The sequence below is a fragment of the Brienomyrus brachyistius genome, chromosome 2 (assembly GCF_023856365.1).
Source record: "Brienomyrus brachyistius isolate T26 chromosome 2, BBRACH_0.4, whole genome shotgun sequence".
NCBI classification, from domain to species: Eukaryota; Metazoa; Chordata; class Actinopteri; order Osteoglossiformes; family Mormyridae; genus Brienomyrus; species Brienomyrus brachyistius.
Genome location: NC_064534.1, coordinates 3,582,822 through 3,598,148, shown reverse-complemented (window position 1 = coordinate 3,598,148; position 15,327 = coordinate 3,582,822). Strand labels below are relative to the sequence as shown.

The window sequence follows — 15,327 nt, the reverse complement described above, 5'->3', positions numbered from 1 at the left end:
GACATGGAAATTAATATACAAATTCCTCAATGCTTACCCAGTGCAGGATCACAGTGAAACCGGATCTCTGGGGATGACAGTGCATCATAGGATACACATTTCTACACTACTGGCAAGTTAGAGGTAACATTTCACACGGGAAATTGGAGTATTCAGAGGGAATCAGAACGACCATGCAGATGTCATACAGTCTGAATATTAACATGTTCGATAAAATGACCTGTGAGGTGTGTCTGCACCAAAGGCTGCTGCTCTGCGTTTAGCCACCATTTTTGTAGTTTCTGTGTCAGTGTCTCACGCGGAGGTCCTGTCCGTCTCGCCCCTCCCCAAATGGCACATAAAGCTTATCTTCCTCCACATAAGGACGCACACCTGGGTCGGTCCAGTGCGGTGAATGCTGTACGGCAGGCGAAAGCAGTTCTCCGACTTTCCAAACGCTTATCAGGAATGTGAGCTTTGGGCCTTTATGTATTGCAGAATTTTGCAAGAACGACCACTTACAGATAAAGGAACTGTTTTCACTGATTGTAGGATTCCCAGACTTGGGGACCAAGACCATCAAAACCGTGAAGGAACACGATGTCTCACAGAGTACCACAATATCTCATGAAGTCTCTTCTCCCTAACAGCCATTTATGTGTCTCCATTGTGATTTGTGATGGGTCATATGCTGCACCTGAATAATCATTCTTGTCACAATAACTCTGGGTGTTTACAAAAATTTGCCACACTACATTCTCTCTTTTTGTAATCATTTTAATAATGTCTCCTACACAAAAAGTTGAATAACGTAGTTTTATATTCAGGGAAACCTTGTGAATAGCCTTTTATTCATAATTATGAAAGTAGGACAATCTAAGTATTTAAGATACATGTTGAAGGATTATAGATTATCAATGAAAGTTATGTCTATCAGGCAAAATCGCTGCAGGATTCCTCTATGTTGCAGTACACATAATCATCACTAGGGGGCCATAATGTATATTTTAAATTCTGCGATACGACAAAGAGGGAGCAGCCATGAGCAAACTGAGCAGACCGTTTCTGTCTCTTTTGGTGTTCTTTGGTTCCTCATTTATGTATCATCTCCTAGAAGAGAGACAGCCTGTGCTTTTAATGCGTTGCTTCCTTTCTACAGTAGTCAAATACCATGTGAACACTGTAGACGTATCATTCAGGTTCTAGACATGGATGTGGGTTCAGAGCTGTTTTATCTAGTATGTCTGTACTGTGTGAAATCTAACCTTCAACCTGAATGTGGACATTGCTAAGGCAAAAAGGCAGCCTGCTTTACACGGTACTTCCCTGTAATGACTTCCCTTTGCCGTGGTCACATGACCTTTGAAGTTTGACTGAGATAACAGGCCCGGCCACTTTGATCACAGAAAGGTATTACATTTGCCACATGCAGGTTTATAACGAACTGCGGCGCTGCGCTCGCATTCGCTGAGCAATATAAATGCGATAAACAGATAAATCTTCTCCAGTCGGTGCATGACGCATGCCAAGCTGTGGCATGGCAGAGCCTTGCAAGTGTAACGTCTGCTTCTTGCGTCTCAGGAAATGAGCTGTTAGCCTGAGGCTACGTGGGCGGGGCTGCAGTGAAAATGCGCCTTTCAAAGAGAAAGAAAAAACAGCAGGTCTCAGGTGCAGAATTTGGCGGGGAGGGTTGTGATTGGTCTTCCCTGGTGTATGACCCCACTCCTGATTGGACAAAGGCCGTTTTTTAAACTGCGGGGTAATTGGCCAGTTCTGAGCCCTCCACCAGAGAGTTCAAAACGAGTAGAGCGACAAGCCTGGCAAAGACGAGCCAGGTTTTAGCTTAACTCCAGCACTGCAGGAATCATTCATGTGGCGTTTAGCTGGCATTCTTTACAGAAGCACTTTTCGCCCAGTTACACAGCGGGATATTTTAACTGCTGGGATTCTGGTTGGCTGCCTGTCTATGTGCTTCTCTCAGGACCTGCGGAGGACGTCCTCAGGGAATGAGTCCTTGTCCTTATCCAGATGGGCCACCTGCTCTTGATGTCTGCTGGACTTAAACGGTTTCCTTAGCATGAAAAAATAAGCTTGTTGAGAAGGATGCAAATACGAGCCATTGTTTCTCTTGAAATGCAAATGCAAAAACGCCCCCTGTCATCCCCCCCCCCCACCACCACCACCGTGCCACAGTCTTTGATCTAAACACCGCATGCCCATGCCTGACGGTTGCAGAATGCGCTTCGCCGTGCCGCAGGAAGTCCAGGGCCTGTTCGGCTCAGGCTCAAGGAATGAGGTCATGTTCCTGAGAGTCTGCTTTTCAGTTTTAATCACCGGTGATGTATTTTTACTCCTTTGTGCAGTGTGTAGAAGCTTCCAGAGAAAGCTGAGGGCAGCTGAGAAGCTGTTTGGCTGAGCTGTCTGGGAAGTGAGCGTGTGTCTCCCCAGTTGGCGAGATGGCACCCCCACCCCCACCACCTCCCCACCTTCCCCGTTGTTCGCAGCAGAGGCACAAACTGCTGACAGGAGAACGAGGGACACGTCTTTTCTATTTAGCTTTGAGAGTCGACAAACTTTAATGTTAAACCTCAGTTCTTCAGCATCAAAGGAAGAAGGTGTGCAGGGTAGGGGTGGTTTTGGGGGCTGGCCAGTGATTGAGGCCCCAGAACATGTTACAGGACCCAGATCTGCAAGGCTGAGCCCCACCAGCTCCTGGCCAGGGATCCAAAACAGGTCCATCGTGAGAGGAATGCATGGGGACAGCATGACAGACCAGGACCTGCCTTTTGTGGGAGCAGGTGAAACTTGCGTGGGAGTCACAGCTCCAAAGAGACAGAGCCAAAGTCAGCACGTTCCATCCAGGGTTGCTCTTACCGTGATCTACCCACAATCCTCATAATCACTAATGGGGGGCCTGGCGGCAGGTAAGGCCTGCGAAGGCCAGGTTACAGCAGCCTGCAGCACGGAGGGAGCTTCCTTCCTGATCATGGGGTGAGCAGCAGGCCAGCACGTCACGTCGGCATTGCCACATCGGCGAGCCGAAGTCCAAACCGTTTGAACGCGTCTGTCCCGGAGGAGGCCACTGCTGGCAAAGCACTTTCACTTCATGGCTAGCCGAGATTCTCTTAAAGATACATTGTCTCTCCCCATCTGAGGACAACCCTGTGAGATGGTGGGAGGAGGGGCAGAGAAATGCTATCTCACTCCATGGCTTCCCAGTCACATGGCCCCAACCCCCCCCGGAGGAATAAGAACGATCAGGACCAGGTACGAAACCGACTTGGTGTGGAGCTACGTAAATCTATCAGATACTGGCAAGACGGTTGTGATGTGCACCTCCCCCCATCCACATCCCATCATCCCACCCCAGTGCAGCACTTTCTCACATCCTCCTACGCTTTGGCGTATAAACAATTTACGACCGGGTGAAAACTGTACTGCAGCGTGGCTGATTGTGCCATAAGGCGGGGCAGCGGACTGCTGCAGAGACTGTGAGTGGCACTGTCTGTAGCTCAGGGGGTGTGGCCTTCTGGTTAGCTCCGCCCCCTGCAAGCTGCAGCAGTGTTAGGCCCAGTTTTGATTAAGATTGTTACAATCATAACTGGATAAACTTAACAGAAGACCTTGCTTGTTATGGATTGAATACGTTGAATAAGTTTTATTTAACATTCTTTCTGTTTTAACCGAGAAAAATCTAACCACTGGTAGAGCACTTTCTTCTTCTTATTACTGAAATGTTACACTTGAGTGTGTGATGAATGTCCAGATTTTGTGCTTTAGCGATGGCTTTGAGAGGTCGACGCAGGGGAAGGAAGTCTGTCCGCTTGCCTCAGAAATGCTTGTTGACACGATCTCGGGTGGAACACGCAGATTCAGCCAAGTGGGGCAGGAACTTTCAACATCACTTCCTGTTGGCCACCGCGGCTCCGGCTGGAGTCCTGCTGGCTTTGAGGCCATGATGACGTGCAGTCAGGGGGCCGACAGCCCTGCAGGGCTTTAAGACACATTCCCTTAGCCTGCCTGACATCAGCTGACGTCTGACATCATCTCACTGAGGTCACCCTATCCTGTTTCGCCTAGGTGGTGTTTATTAACATGACCCCCTTGCCCATAATTCAGGTCTACCTGCCCTCAGTCCACTAAACTTCCACTTTGGAGACCCTGTCAGGTCTCCATCCACCACGGACATCAGGGTTTTGTTTGGTACAACTGTTTGCTGTTTATCAAGGGTGTGGGGGGTGTCGACATTGCACATATCTCATACCTCTGTGTGTGTCTCAACACACAGGTTATGCACTAATTGCACTGTTTTTCATATTAGGTTATAGAGCAGATACAGGTCAGTGTCTCACCTTCTTTTAGACCTGTATCCACTACCCTTGTTCTCAGAGTATTACAGCGTGCAGAAGTACAGAGGAGCGCTACTTCCTGTTACCTGTTTCCTCTTCTCCTTTCAAAGCATTCATCAGCACTGGCCTTTACAGACGCATCACGCAGCACATTTCAGGACGCCGGACATTAGCCTGCTGCTGTGATTTCTGCCGTTTCTCTGACATTCCTGCCTAATCAGCACCTTTGCACTCGGTCAATCTCAGCTCGCAGGCCTCTGCTGCACTGGCAGGGTGTGTGCAGTATTATGGACAAAGTAAACCCACCCCCACCCCCCCACACAAAAAGATCACTAGGAGAGCCTTTTAAACCACCTCAAACCACAGTGCCTGTGATTTTTCTGAAAAGATGTGCCACTCATATGATCTAATGTGCTTCTGCCACAGTGACCATGTGACCATTAATCCACAGGATGTGAGACCCCCGCCCCCCCACCCTGCATAAGGTGCAAGGAGGCTGGACGGGCCCTATGATGAAGGGCAATGAAGAGGAGGAATGGGCTGACTTGTTGGTAGCTCATAATCTCACTGTACCAGGGCTCATGTCCACATTGGTGAACATACAGCACCCTCACATAACACTAACTGTGTGTTTAATCAGCCCTCATACATAACAGACAAGGGAGGGGCAGGATTCAATTTCACCAGCCTACAAACCCACTGGCCCACTGGGAAAATGCCTGGTATTCCAGAGGACCAGTCCAGCCCTGCAAACAGTGTTTCCTGCCATTAACAAAATATTGTCTGCTTTGGTGCAATGGTCTGTATGTTTAAGAAGAACACATGAAATAGCTGAATAGAAATCGGAGCACAGAATCTATTACGTACAGGGGCTTTCGGATTTCCTCTCTGGAGAGCAAACCAGCACTTCCTTATACGTCCGGCTCCGCTTTTGAATATTTAAAGGGAAAACTGCAGCTCTTCCTGCAGATAAGGCGACGGCATTGTTACCGCAATTCGCTAGATACAATGGGTCACTTACAAAGCAGCTGCTGGTACGGCGTCTTCAAAAGAAAAATTCAAATACAATACAAAGCAGTCATGGTGCTGGTGAATGAGGCTGCAGATGACTAAACAAACAATACTTTGAAAAAGACAGACAGCACACAAAAATACTGATGCACGTACACAAAATAGGTGGTTGAAAATGCAATAATATTCCAGTATGGGCATAATCATATTTACAGAATTGCCAACCAACACGCATCCGGCATGACACGCTTTGCTTCACCCCCACACAATAAATGTTACTGCAAAACATACTATTTACAAGGTGATAAAACTTTTAAATACATGTAAATGCGTATGCATATATGTGCAGACTTGTCTCGAATTTATAAGCCACCTGATCGAAGTTGTAAACAGTGTATTTGAACAGCGAATGGCATAAGTGGGTCACATTTCAATGTCGAGACTGTTGTTGAAAAATGTGTCCCTTCTACATACATATCCTTTTACCGTCTATCGTGAAAACCCTTGTACAGTACAAAGACTGCATGCTTTCCGAAAGCTGTTTTCCTCCCCTGCCTGCCATACCACACTAACTAAGCTCTCAACACTTGGAAAGAACACTGTGAATTGTACCTGCTTTTACCTTACTTAATATATGTAACACATCCAGTTGTATTGGAATCACCGTGCCGATTGTAGTAAATGTATTTTCAGACATGAGGAATATTTAACTTATAAACTATTTTGACACATCAGAAGGACGACGTTCTTTTCCTTAAAACTGGTAAGTTTAGGGAATATTTTTTTTACAACTGAATAGACACGTGGTATTTCAGGGGGAGTTTGACTATCACATAGTATCACATTTTTTATTTTTTTTTGTATGAACACTTAGAAATCTATTTTCCTGGCGATCCATTCTTAACCACGACCTTCAAAGAAATGAAATTAAACAACTCCCAAGACCTATATTATTGCTTATCTTTTCAGGCCGGATCTCGCTATTCATCTCTCAACTAACTGCGTACAGAGCGACGGTAGAAAAACACGTTTTCGTTCAATTTGAATGATAGACTTGCAGGGCCAATGAGGGTATTGTCTTTTCAATTATGATTGGTCTAAAAGTAGAGTGACAGCAGGTTGATGACAAGTAGCCAATAGCTGACTAGGAAACTCCGCTTGACTGTACGGCAAAGGCGGGTGTTCATGAAGTCTTAAAGCGCTGGAGACGTGCAGTTAGCAGCCATTTGAAGGAAGCAGCAGCTCTTATTCTGGTTGTGTTCTGTACTACCTCTTGAACTAAAAAAATGAGGGAAATCGTGCATCTTCAAGCCGGACAATGCGGTAATCAGATTGGCGCAAAGGTTAGTCACTTTGAATCGGCAATATTTTATATATTCCATTCTGATAAAATGTTTTTGTAGGGAAACCAGTATATTTTTATCTGTAAACAACATTGCATTCATTATTTTTCTAAATCTGGTCTTGATATTTGAAAGTCCTATCTTATCTTATTTTCAAAATTAAACGACCACATATTTGTTTGAAATATTTGAAGCATGAGGGAAAAAATAAGGAATATATGTAAAACACCCGAGCCAATAGTTCGAAATCTAATACCTCTTATTTGCAATTTGATAGTCCCAAAAAGGTATTACCGAAGTTAGAATCTTGCTTGACGTGTGCCTTAAGAGCAGTGAGTTGGGTGGGGATTCCCACGAAAGTTTACTGCATTGCGGAATAATATGAAGTACTTTTATTACTGAATGAACTAATGCAACAAGTTATATATTTGAGTGTTATTTAATACATCGCATATCATTATTGTTAAACTGTCTAAATATAGTAGTAATTTTAGGATTCCTTTGTGAAACTCTCTGTCTGCCGGTACGTGCGGTCCATAAACGCTCCATTTGTGCGCGCCGCAGTGTCTGCGAGCGGCAGGCGGGGCCAGAAGGTCGCGAGAAGTGACGTTTACATTTTCAAAAATCACACCGGATGGAGCTCAGCCAATCGGCGGGCACCGCGCGCGCGCCTTCCGAGCAGTCTCGGCGCGAAAAGGCGCGTTTTCTTCCGCATTTGTTTTCCGTGCGGGTAATTGTTTAGAGGCGTGCGCAAAAATAACCCTGAACTCGATAAAATAATACTAATAAAAAACTAACCTGAACTGCATTTGAAGTCGTGTGCCTACAGCTGCGTGCGCAGACCCCGGAAGTGACATCACTAAAGTGGCTCTTGCGGTCACATGATAACTTTTTTTTCATACTTTGTCTTTTGCAGTTTTGGGAAGTGATCAGCGATGAGCATGGCATTGACCCAACTGGCACTTACCATGGTGACAGTGACCTCCAGCTGGAGAGGATCAATGTATATTACAATGAAGCCTCAGGTGATCTTTCATTTTGACAACTGTAATACTTTGATCAAATTATTCTAAAATATAATTTCAGGTACTATACATTTTGTAGTAATAGTTTTTAAACCATTTCAGGTGGCAAGTACGTCCCCCGTGCTGTCCTGGTGGATCTTGAGCCGGGTACAATGGACTCTGTCAGGTCTGGCCCCTTCGGACAGGTTTTCAGACCAGACAATTTTGTTTTTGGTAAGTTGGGTGGTTCTCCTCATGGTATTTTAACACACAGACAAGTTCTTTGGTTACTTAAAATGACACTCATTCTGTCCTGATCTTTAGTTTTATGATGTTTAACAATCCTACATTACAGGTCAGAGTGGTGCTGGGAACAACTGGGCCAAGGGTCACTACACAGAGGGGGCTGAGCTGGTCGATTCTGTTCTGGATGTGGTGAGGAAGGAGGCTGAGAGCTGCGATTGCCTGCAGGGTTTCCAGCTCACCCACTCTCTTGGTGGGGGCACCGGCTCTGGGATGGGCACCCTACTCATCAGCAAGATCCGTGAGGAGTACCCCGACCGCATCATGAACACCTTCAGCGTGGTTCCCTCCCCCAAGGTGTCTGACACTGTGGTGGAGCCTTATAACGCCACATTGTCCGTTCACCAGCTGGTAGAAAACACAGATGAAACTTACTGCATCGACAACGAGGCTCTCTACGACATTTGCTTCCGCACGCTGAAGCTGACCACGCCCTCGTACGGTGACCTGAATCACCTGGTGTCGGCCACCATGAGCGGCGTCACCACCTGCCTGCGCTTCCCCGGCCAGCTCAACGCCGACCTCCGCAAGCTGGCCGTCAACATGGTGCCCTTCCCCCGCCTTCACTTCTTCATGCCTGGTTTCGCTCCCCTCACCAGCAGGGGGAGCCAGCAGTACCGTTCCCTCACAGTACCTGAGCTTACGCAGCAGATGTTCGACGCCAAGAACATGATGGCAGCCTGTGATCCCCGTCACGGGCGCTACCTAACGGTGGCGGCCATTTTCCGTGGCCGTATGTCCATGAAGGAGGTGGATGAGCAGATGCTGAACGTGCAGAACAAGAACAGCAGCTACTTTGTGGAGTGGATCCCAAACAACGTGAAGACGGCCGTCTGCGACATCCCGCCCCGCGGGCTCAAGATGGCCGCCACCTTCATCGGCAACAGCACGGCCATCCAGGAGCTGTTCAAGCGCATCTCCGAGCAGTTCACCGCCATGTTCCGCCGCAAGGCCTTCTTGCATTGGTACACTGGCGAGGGCATGGATGAGATGGAGTTCACAGAGGCTGAGAGCAACATGAACGACCTGGTTTCCGAGTACCAGCAGTACCAGGATGCCACCGCGGAGGAGGAAGGAGAGTTTGAAGAGGAGGCAGAGGAGGAGGCTGCATAAAGTGTAAATTATTCCAAGCTGTATAATTTCTGACACGATATTTCCCAGAGTTTCGAAACTGTCTTTTTTTTTTGTCACTTCTGATTGTTGCTTCTGTTTCCTTCCTGTACAGAAACCTGCCAATAAAAGCCATTTTTATATATATATGAAAAGCTGGTCTGTTTTACTGGCGATACCTCCATCCCTAACTGAATGCATTACACAGAAATAGGCTACCATGATATGTAACTGGGGACTTTTTTATTGCGAAACTAATTACACAATATAGTGCATCTATAATATGGGGACCATCTCAGTATAAAACCTAAAAGTATAGTCCAAAATTAGATTTCAATTTCTCATTCATCCTAATTGATTCTAAAACTGAAAAATCCTTCATTCGTGAAACACTGCAATGAGTATTTCTGCTGCCTTAAACATCTGCACAGCAATTGATCTGCTTTTGTAGAGGATGAAATGATCCTGCAGTAAAATGGCTTGTTAATCTGTGGGTGGTAAGTGCTGTGAAGGTAAGGAGCCTGTTTTGGTGGATCATGTGACTGCCAGTGTCCACACCTTCTGCAGAGAAGACGTGCAAACAAGACTTCTGTGTATCTTGGGAGATGGAGCCAGATGGACTGCGATGACTTCATTGCATGTTATACCTAAATGTGTTCCATGTGCAAGGTTTACGTAGATGCATTTGGTATTACAGGCCCCTATGCGTTGCATGTTGATAATTTGATGAGATAATATTCAAGTTCATTTTATTAATCATTTCCATAGCTGGTATTTCTAAAAATACAAATATCTTCATTTAATACTCAGTATGTAATCTGGATTATTTGGGCCATCGCTTGTTTTTAAAGAATATAAAAATGTGAACTGCTGGTACCTTTAATGTGGATGGTATTGCTGAAAGAGTCTGTCCATCTGTTACTCCCTGCCAGTGTTGCCAGGCCCACTGGCTTTATTTTTTTGCTAAAATCATATACAAAATCTAGAAGGTCATTCCCAAATGGTATAATAAATAGCTGACATCACTGCATATGAAGCCATATACGTGCTTTATAATTCATTGTGACCAGGGTTGCCAGAATTGCGGTTTTCATGCAATATTCTGCTACTTAAGAAACAGTATTGTGAAACAAGGTGGAGTATTATGGGGGGCGGGGAGCTGCTGCAAAAATTTCATAATGCACACAAGATGCAATTAATTTTTAAACCAGAAAAACTCAAAATGAGATGCAGTCAAATGGGGCACAAAAATAGGCTATATGCAACATAAAGGGCAAATGTGTTTGCAAAATTGAGTCATGGAGGAATTCCCCCCCCCCTGACACCTTGTTCCACAATGACTGGTTTCAGGCCATGCTGTGCAGTTTATAGGAAGGATTGTGAATATAATTTGTTTTCTGACTGGCAACCCGACTTGTCAAGCACAAAATTAAAAATGGTAAATGGGATACTGCCGCCCTCTTGTGGCTGCTTAGGGGTCGGTTTGTAATCATTCTGTTGCAACTTGCCAGTGTTGTTTTGAAACCGAGAAAATATTATGGATGAAAAGGCTTTCTTCAGGACATTCTTCGGCATGAATCATCCTTGTCACCAGATGGTGCTGTGATTTATTGCACCCTCCTTTTCCACAAGAAATACGAGACGATGCTCATGGTCAGTATGAGTAGAGTCCAGCTGCACACTTTCTTCACGTAGCTTTCTAGGTCCTGCTTCTTACCAAAGCGAGACACAAATCCAGACTAACAAAAACAGAGTGAAGGTAACTTTAATCCACAGAAACATTTTTTTGTGATGGTTACAGCACTACACAAAACGATTAACACTAAACGAAGAGGAAGCCTTGTCAGTGTATATTGTAGATCATGGAATCAAGTTTGAAAAAAACAGAAAATACTTACCCACCCACCCTTGTCCCGGATCTCTGGGCAGATCAACCTTTCCACATACATCCCTACACACTCCTGAAGCTCGGGAAGAGTTCCCAGCATGCCCTTCTCCTGGCAGTGCAATGCCATCTGTCCAGCCAGCACATACACTGACAAGATGGCACTCCAGGCCAACTCTCTCCGGCGCCCCCCAGGGGTGGGGGCAAAATGCTCATCCAGGATGGCAATGAGCATGGGGCAGGCGGTGGTCTCCGTCACATCCTGGAAGACTCGTGGCCAGCGGCGAAAAAAGATGGGGAATTTGAAGAGCAGTTCGTCTCCAGCGTGTCGGAGGGCAGCAGCTGCGACTGAAGGAGCAGGGGGCACAGATGTGCCGGGCCTCGCTGTCACGTAGCTGATATAGTCATATGACATCACAAAGGCCTCCCGGACCAGAGGGTCGGGGCTATGCAGGCCCCGCCCACCACCTGCTTCTCCGGACCTCCCCATTGGCTCCTCTTTAATACCCAGCAATCTCAGGGCATTTGCCCACTTGCTGCTGGCAATCAGCACGGATGTTTTGCCTAGACATTGATATAGAGATAGGAAACATTACCAAGACCTAGTTATAGCACTGATACTAGCCACAGCGGCTACAAACTGGAGAAATTAATTGAAACACAGTAAGTGACCGTTCGCTCATCTTGAAATAACGTTGCGTATGAATGTCAGCAGAACTTGAGCCAGTGATAAAAATCCCAGGAGTGGCTAACGCCTACCTCATGGGCAGCTAACAGGCACCTCAGGGGCAATCGAACCCTTCTTTCTCTCCTCCACTCCCCCATGTTCAAAGGCTAAACATGACGTATCACGCTACACAAACACTTATCAGGAACAACGGGGCCCGAAACACAGGATTTTATGACTCACCCGCATCCACCGACCAGGATCTGCCAATGCCAAGGGGCGGGGAGGCGATGTTAGCAGGTGGGAAAGTTTGCTTTTTTCTGAACGTCTACCCTGGTGAACAGTCTCTCCCACTTCGCCTGAGTCTAATTTTAGCACCTGTGCTGGAGACCAGCAGCAGATTCCACAGCGACTGGCATGCGGAGCCCAGCTCCCCGACTCGGACACTCAGTGTCATGTCAGCGCAGGTTGTGCTATAAATAAATCACAGCTGTGTGTCTCTGTGAGAGAGCCATGCTCAGGTTAGCAACCCGAGAGCCGCCACACAGACTGTCCAGGACAGAAGCTCCTGATGTGACACAACGTCACTATAAGCTAATGGCTTATACTATAGTTCGAGTACCAATATTACACACAGATGTAGGTATGATAGTAACTCCCGTAGCTCAACAAGTAGAGTTTGGTAATCAGTGGTCATTGTTGACACACCACAGTGCACAACAATGAAATGTGTTCTCTGCATTTAACCCATCGTGACACAGCAGGGGGCATCTAATTCAGTACTCAGGGTACCTCAAAGGTACCTCAGTGGTGCTTTATTGGTCGGGGATTCAGACCAGCAATATTTGAATTACAAGTGGACTTCTCTAACCATTAAGCCACCACTGCCCAGTGGAGTGGTGTAATAACAATGAAGGTTATTGATTCAAATCCTAGGCTGCACACATAAATTGTGACTCTTCCCTCTACTACAAGTTTCTTTGGATGAAGGTTTCAGACAAATAAGTTAAATGTAAAGTCATCACAACCTGAACTCATTTACAAGAATTACAGTATATTACATGTAATTTAAGACGACCCTTGTTTTATAAACCATGTTTGCGTACTGTCCAGTTACACCATACTTCTGATTTGTGGCAGTACATATATGACGCTCTCAGACATCTGCTGTGTTGCCCAGAATTCGGATCCCACTGTCACAGGTGGAGACAGGTCTGGTCATGTTTAGTCGTTAGTGCCGGCTGTCATGTGTCTGTCCACAGTTATGATGCTTGGTGTGGGGGGATTTTCAGTGGCTATTCATGTTCTGTGGGCAGCCCAGTCGCATCAGTGCCTCACACCTCCAGGGTTGAGGGTTCAAAACCCCCCCTGCCCCCTTTTCTGTGTGTGTGGAGCTAGCTCATTGGTGACCTTAATCTTCCTGTAGTGTGTGTGTGTGTGTGTGTGTGTGTGTGTGTGTGTGTGTGTGTGTGTGTGCCCCATGATGGACTGGCGTCCCATCCACGGTGTACTTGTGCCCTGTGATAGACTGGTATCCCTTCCAGGACAGACCCTACCTTGTGCCCTGTGATAGACTGGTATCCCTTCCAGGACAGACCCTACCTTGTGCCCTGTGATAGACTGGTATCCCTTCCAGGACAGACCCTACCTTGTGCCCTGTGATAGACTGGTATCCCTTCCAGGACAGACCCTACCTTGTGCCCTGTGCTGCCTTGGATATAGTCCAGGTGGCTGGACAAAGGATGGATGTATCTTTAATAAAATCTTAAGCTATTAATAAGATTTGACCTGCTTCTTCTGTCACCATTAAACCCTGGATGAGGCGAGAGGCCTGATGTTCATTCTGTCCCTCCATCATCCCTCCAGCAGAGGGATTCAGATTAATAAAGTAGCTTCTTAAAGATTAACAACAGCAATACATATTACTGGTTTTGAAACCGGCACAACATAATAGGAATCTCACTGCAATGTGTTTTTTCGCCTAATATGAGGCCATTCTGGATGTTGGTCTGTACTGCCTCTAAATGGCCACTAGGTGTCAGGCTACTCACGTAAAAACGAGTCAAACAGCCGCTTAGGGAAGGTCCGCGATAAGGCTCCATCGCCCCCCCTTCCCCCCATATCTCTACATATGCAGACCCCCCAGGTCTCACGACGTTTCGGGTAAACCATCCGGCTCAAGGTTAGCATATATGCATGTGATTTTTTAAAAAGCTGTCCTCCTTTGATTAAAAGTGCAGTATCTTTAACTCTTAGGTCACCTTCCCAGCAAACCCCTATGTTTTTAATTAGCACGTTGCACGTTTAATTCCGTGCACAGTATGCGCACCGTCGCTGCCCCGTCTCGCCCAGAAGGCCGCGCTAATGGTCACGCTTTGCACCTCTGGAGCTGACGCCGCCGCCCACTCCCACCACTCCGATGCTTCCCATTCTCCCCATCCACTGCCCCCAGTCAGGCGTCACCTTCTACGCGGTAATTTGTGACACACCATTAATTCCTCTGCCCTTTGTTAGGAAAGCATCGACCAAGTGACAACTAGCGTTACCGAAAGCCGCTTTTAACCACTGCCACATAGCCCTTAAAAGAGGACTAAGGAAGGAGGATGTACAGTATATGCACCGTTTATCTGCACTGAATATTTATTTTTTCGGTATATTGCTGGCCATTTAAAGTCATAATTTGTGTGTTTTGAGGTCTCACGATGTATCACACTCTCATTTCATTTGCTTCAACCATCACCTCTGTTTACAATAAACTATTGTTTTATTAGATAGCCAAGTAGCTTTAACTATAAATATTACCCCGCTATGTAATATAAATACACGGGTAAGTGGTTTTGTTGTGCGTTATCATTTCTTATTCGTAGATCTAAGGCTCCCCAGTATGTCCCACAATGACGGGCTAAGTCTTTCTTGACGGAAAGGCTGAGTTTAACCATGCAAGGCAGGTGGAAGAGGTTCGGACTTAAGTTTGGAACCGTTTTACAGTACGATACACATCTCCAAAGTGCTATCTCCGGTCAGGAGAAAGAGAGTTTGACGAAAAACCGGCAAGCAACTTCACATCGTGCAAGTATTCACAAGTACTCACAAGTGTCCCACTTAGCGGCGTCCCCGCTAGAGCACATCTGGGATAAATCACAGTGCCGACAGAGAGCTGAAAGCAGTCATTAATACACCATCAGTTACTGATACGCCTGTGTAAATAGTCTGATGACAATAAGCTTTCATACGCTTTTATTTCCAAACGGATCAGGACATTTGCGATTTATTACTACAGTAAATGGTTTGAAATCATAACATACGTCATCCCAGATTAAAATTGGTTGTTTTTTTGCTTTTGGGGACTTCGTTTTAAACGCGACCTACCTTCATTATATTATATTAGGCCTGTGTTATTGTCTGAGTTGCGAATGCATATTTCCATGTGCGCTTTAATCTAAATCTTGATATTTTTTTCAAGCGATTTACTGCCATTTCGTTTGCCCAAACACATTATTATTATTATTATTATTATTATTATTATTATTATTATTTTAAGCATCGAGTGCCGGTTTTTATTATTAAGGATATATGTGTTTTGCACCAGCATTATTTATTAGTGTAAATGTTACGTAATTTTAGTTAAATGCCGACGGATGAATTAAAGCATTTCTTTTACTGATGAATTACATTT

At 45.8% G+C, this 15,327-nt stretch overlaps 2 protein-coding genes across 2 annotated transcripts; one reads left to right on the top strand and one right to left on the bottom strand.

Annotated features, from left to right (window-relative positions):
- The first annotated feature begins 6,523 nt into the window (after window positions 1-6,523).
- LOC125720098 (tubulin beta-4B chain-like) lies at window positions 6,524-9,254 on the top strand. The gene is made up of 4 exons (XM_048995175.1): window positions 6,524-6,682; window positions 7,599-7,707; window positions 7,810-7,920; window positions 8,042-9,254. The coding sequence occupies exons 1-4, from the start codon at window positions 6,626-6,628 to the stop codon at window positions 9,100-9,102; spliced, it is 1,338 nt and encodes a 445-aa protein (XP_048851132.1). The 5' UTR covers window positions 6,524-6,625; the 3' UTR covers window positions 9,103-9,254.
- An 877-nt stretch (window positions 9,255-10,131) lies between these two features.
- On the bottom strand, window positions 10,132-12,052 carry bcl2l16 (BCL2 like 16). Its single transcript, XM_048995188.1, has 3 exons — window positions 11,895-12,052; window positions 10,998-11,548; window positions 10,132-10,838 (listed from the first exon to the last, which is right to left on the bottom strand). The coding sequence occupies exons 2-3, from the start codon at window positions 11,472-11,474 to the stop codon at window positions 10,707-10,709; spliced, it is 609 nt and encodes a 202-aa protein (XP_048851145.1). The 5' UTR covers window positions 11,475-11,548; window positions 11,895-12,052; the 3' UTR covers window positions 10,132-10,706.
- Between the last annotated feature and the right edge of the window lie 3,275 nt (window positions 12,053-15,327).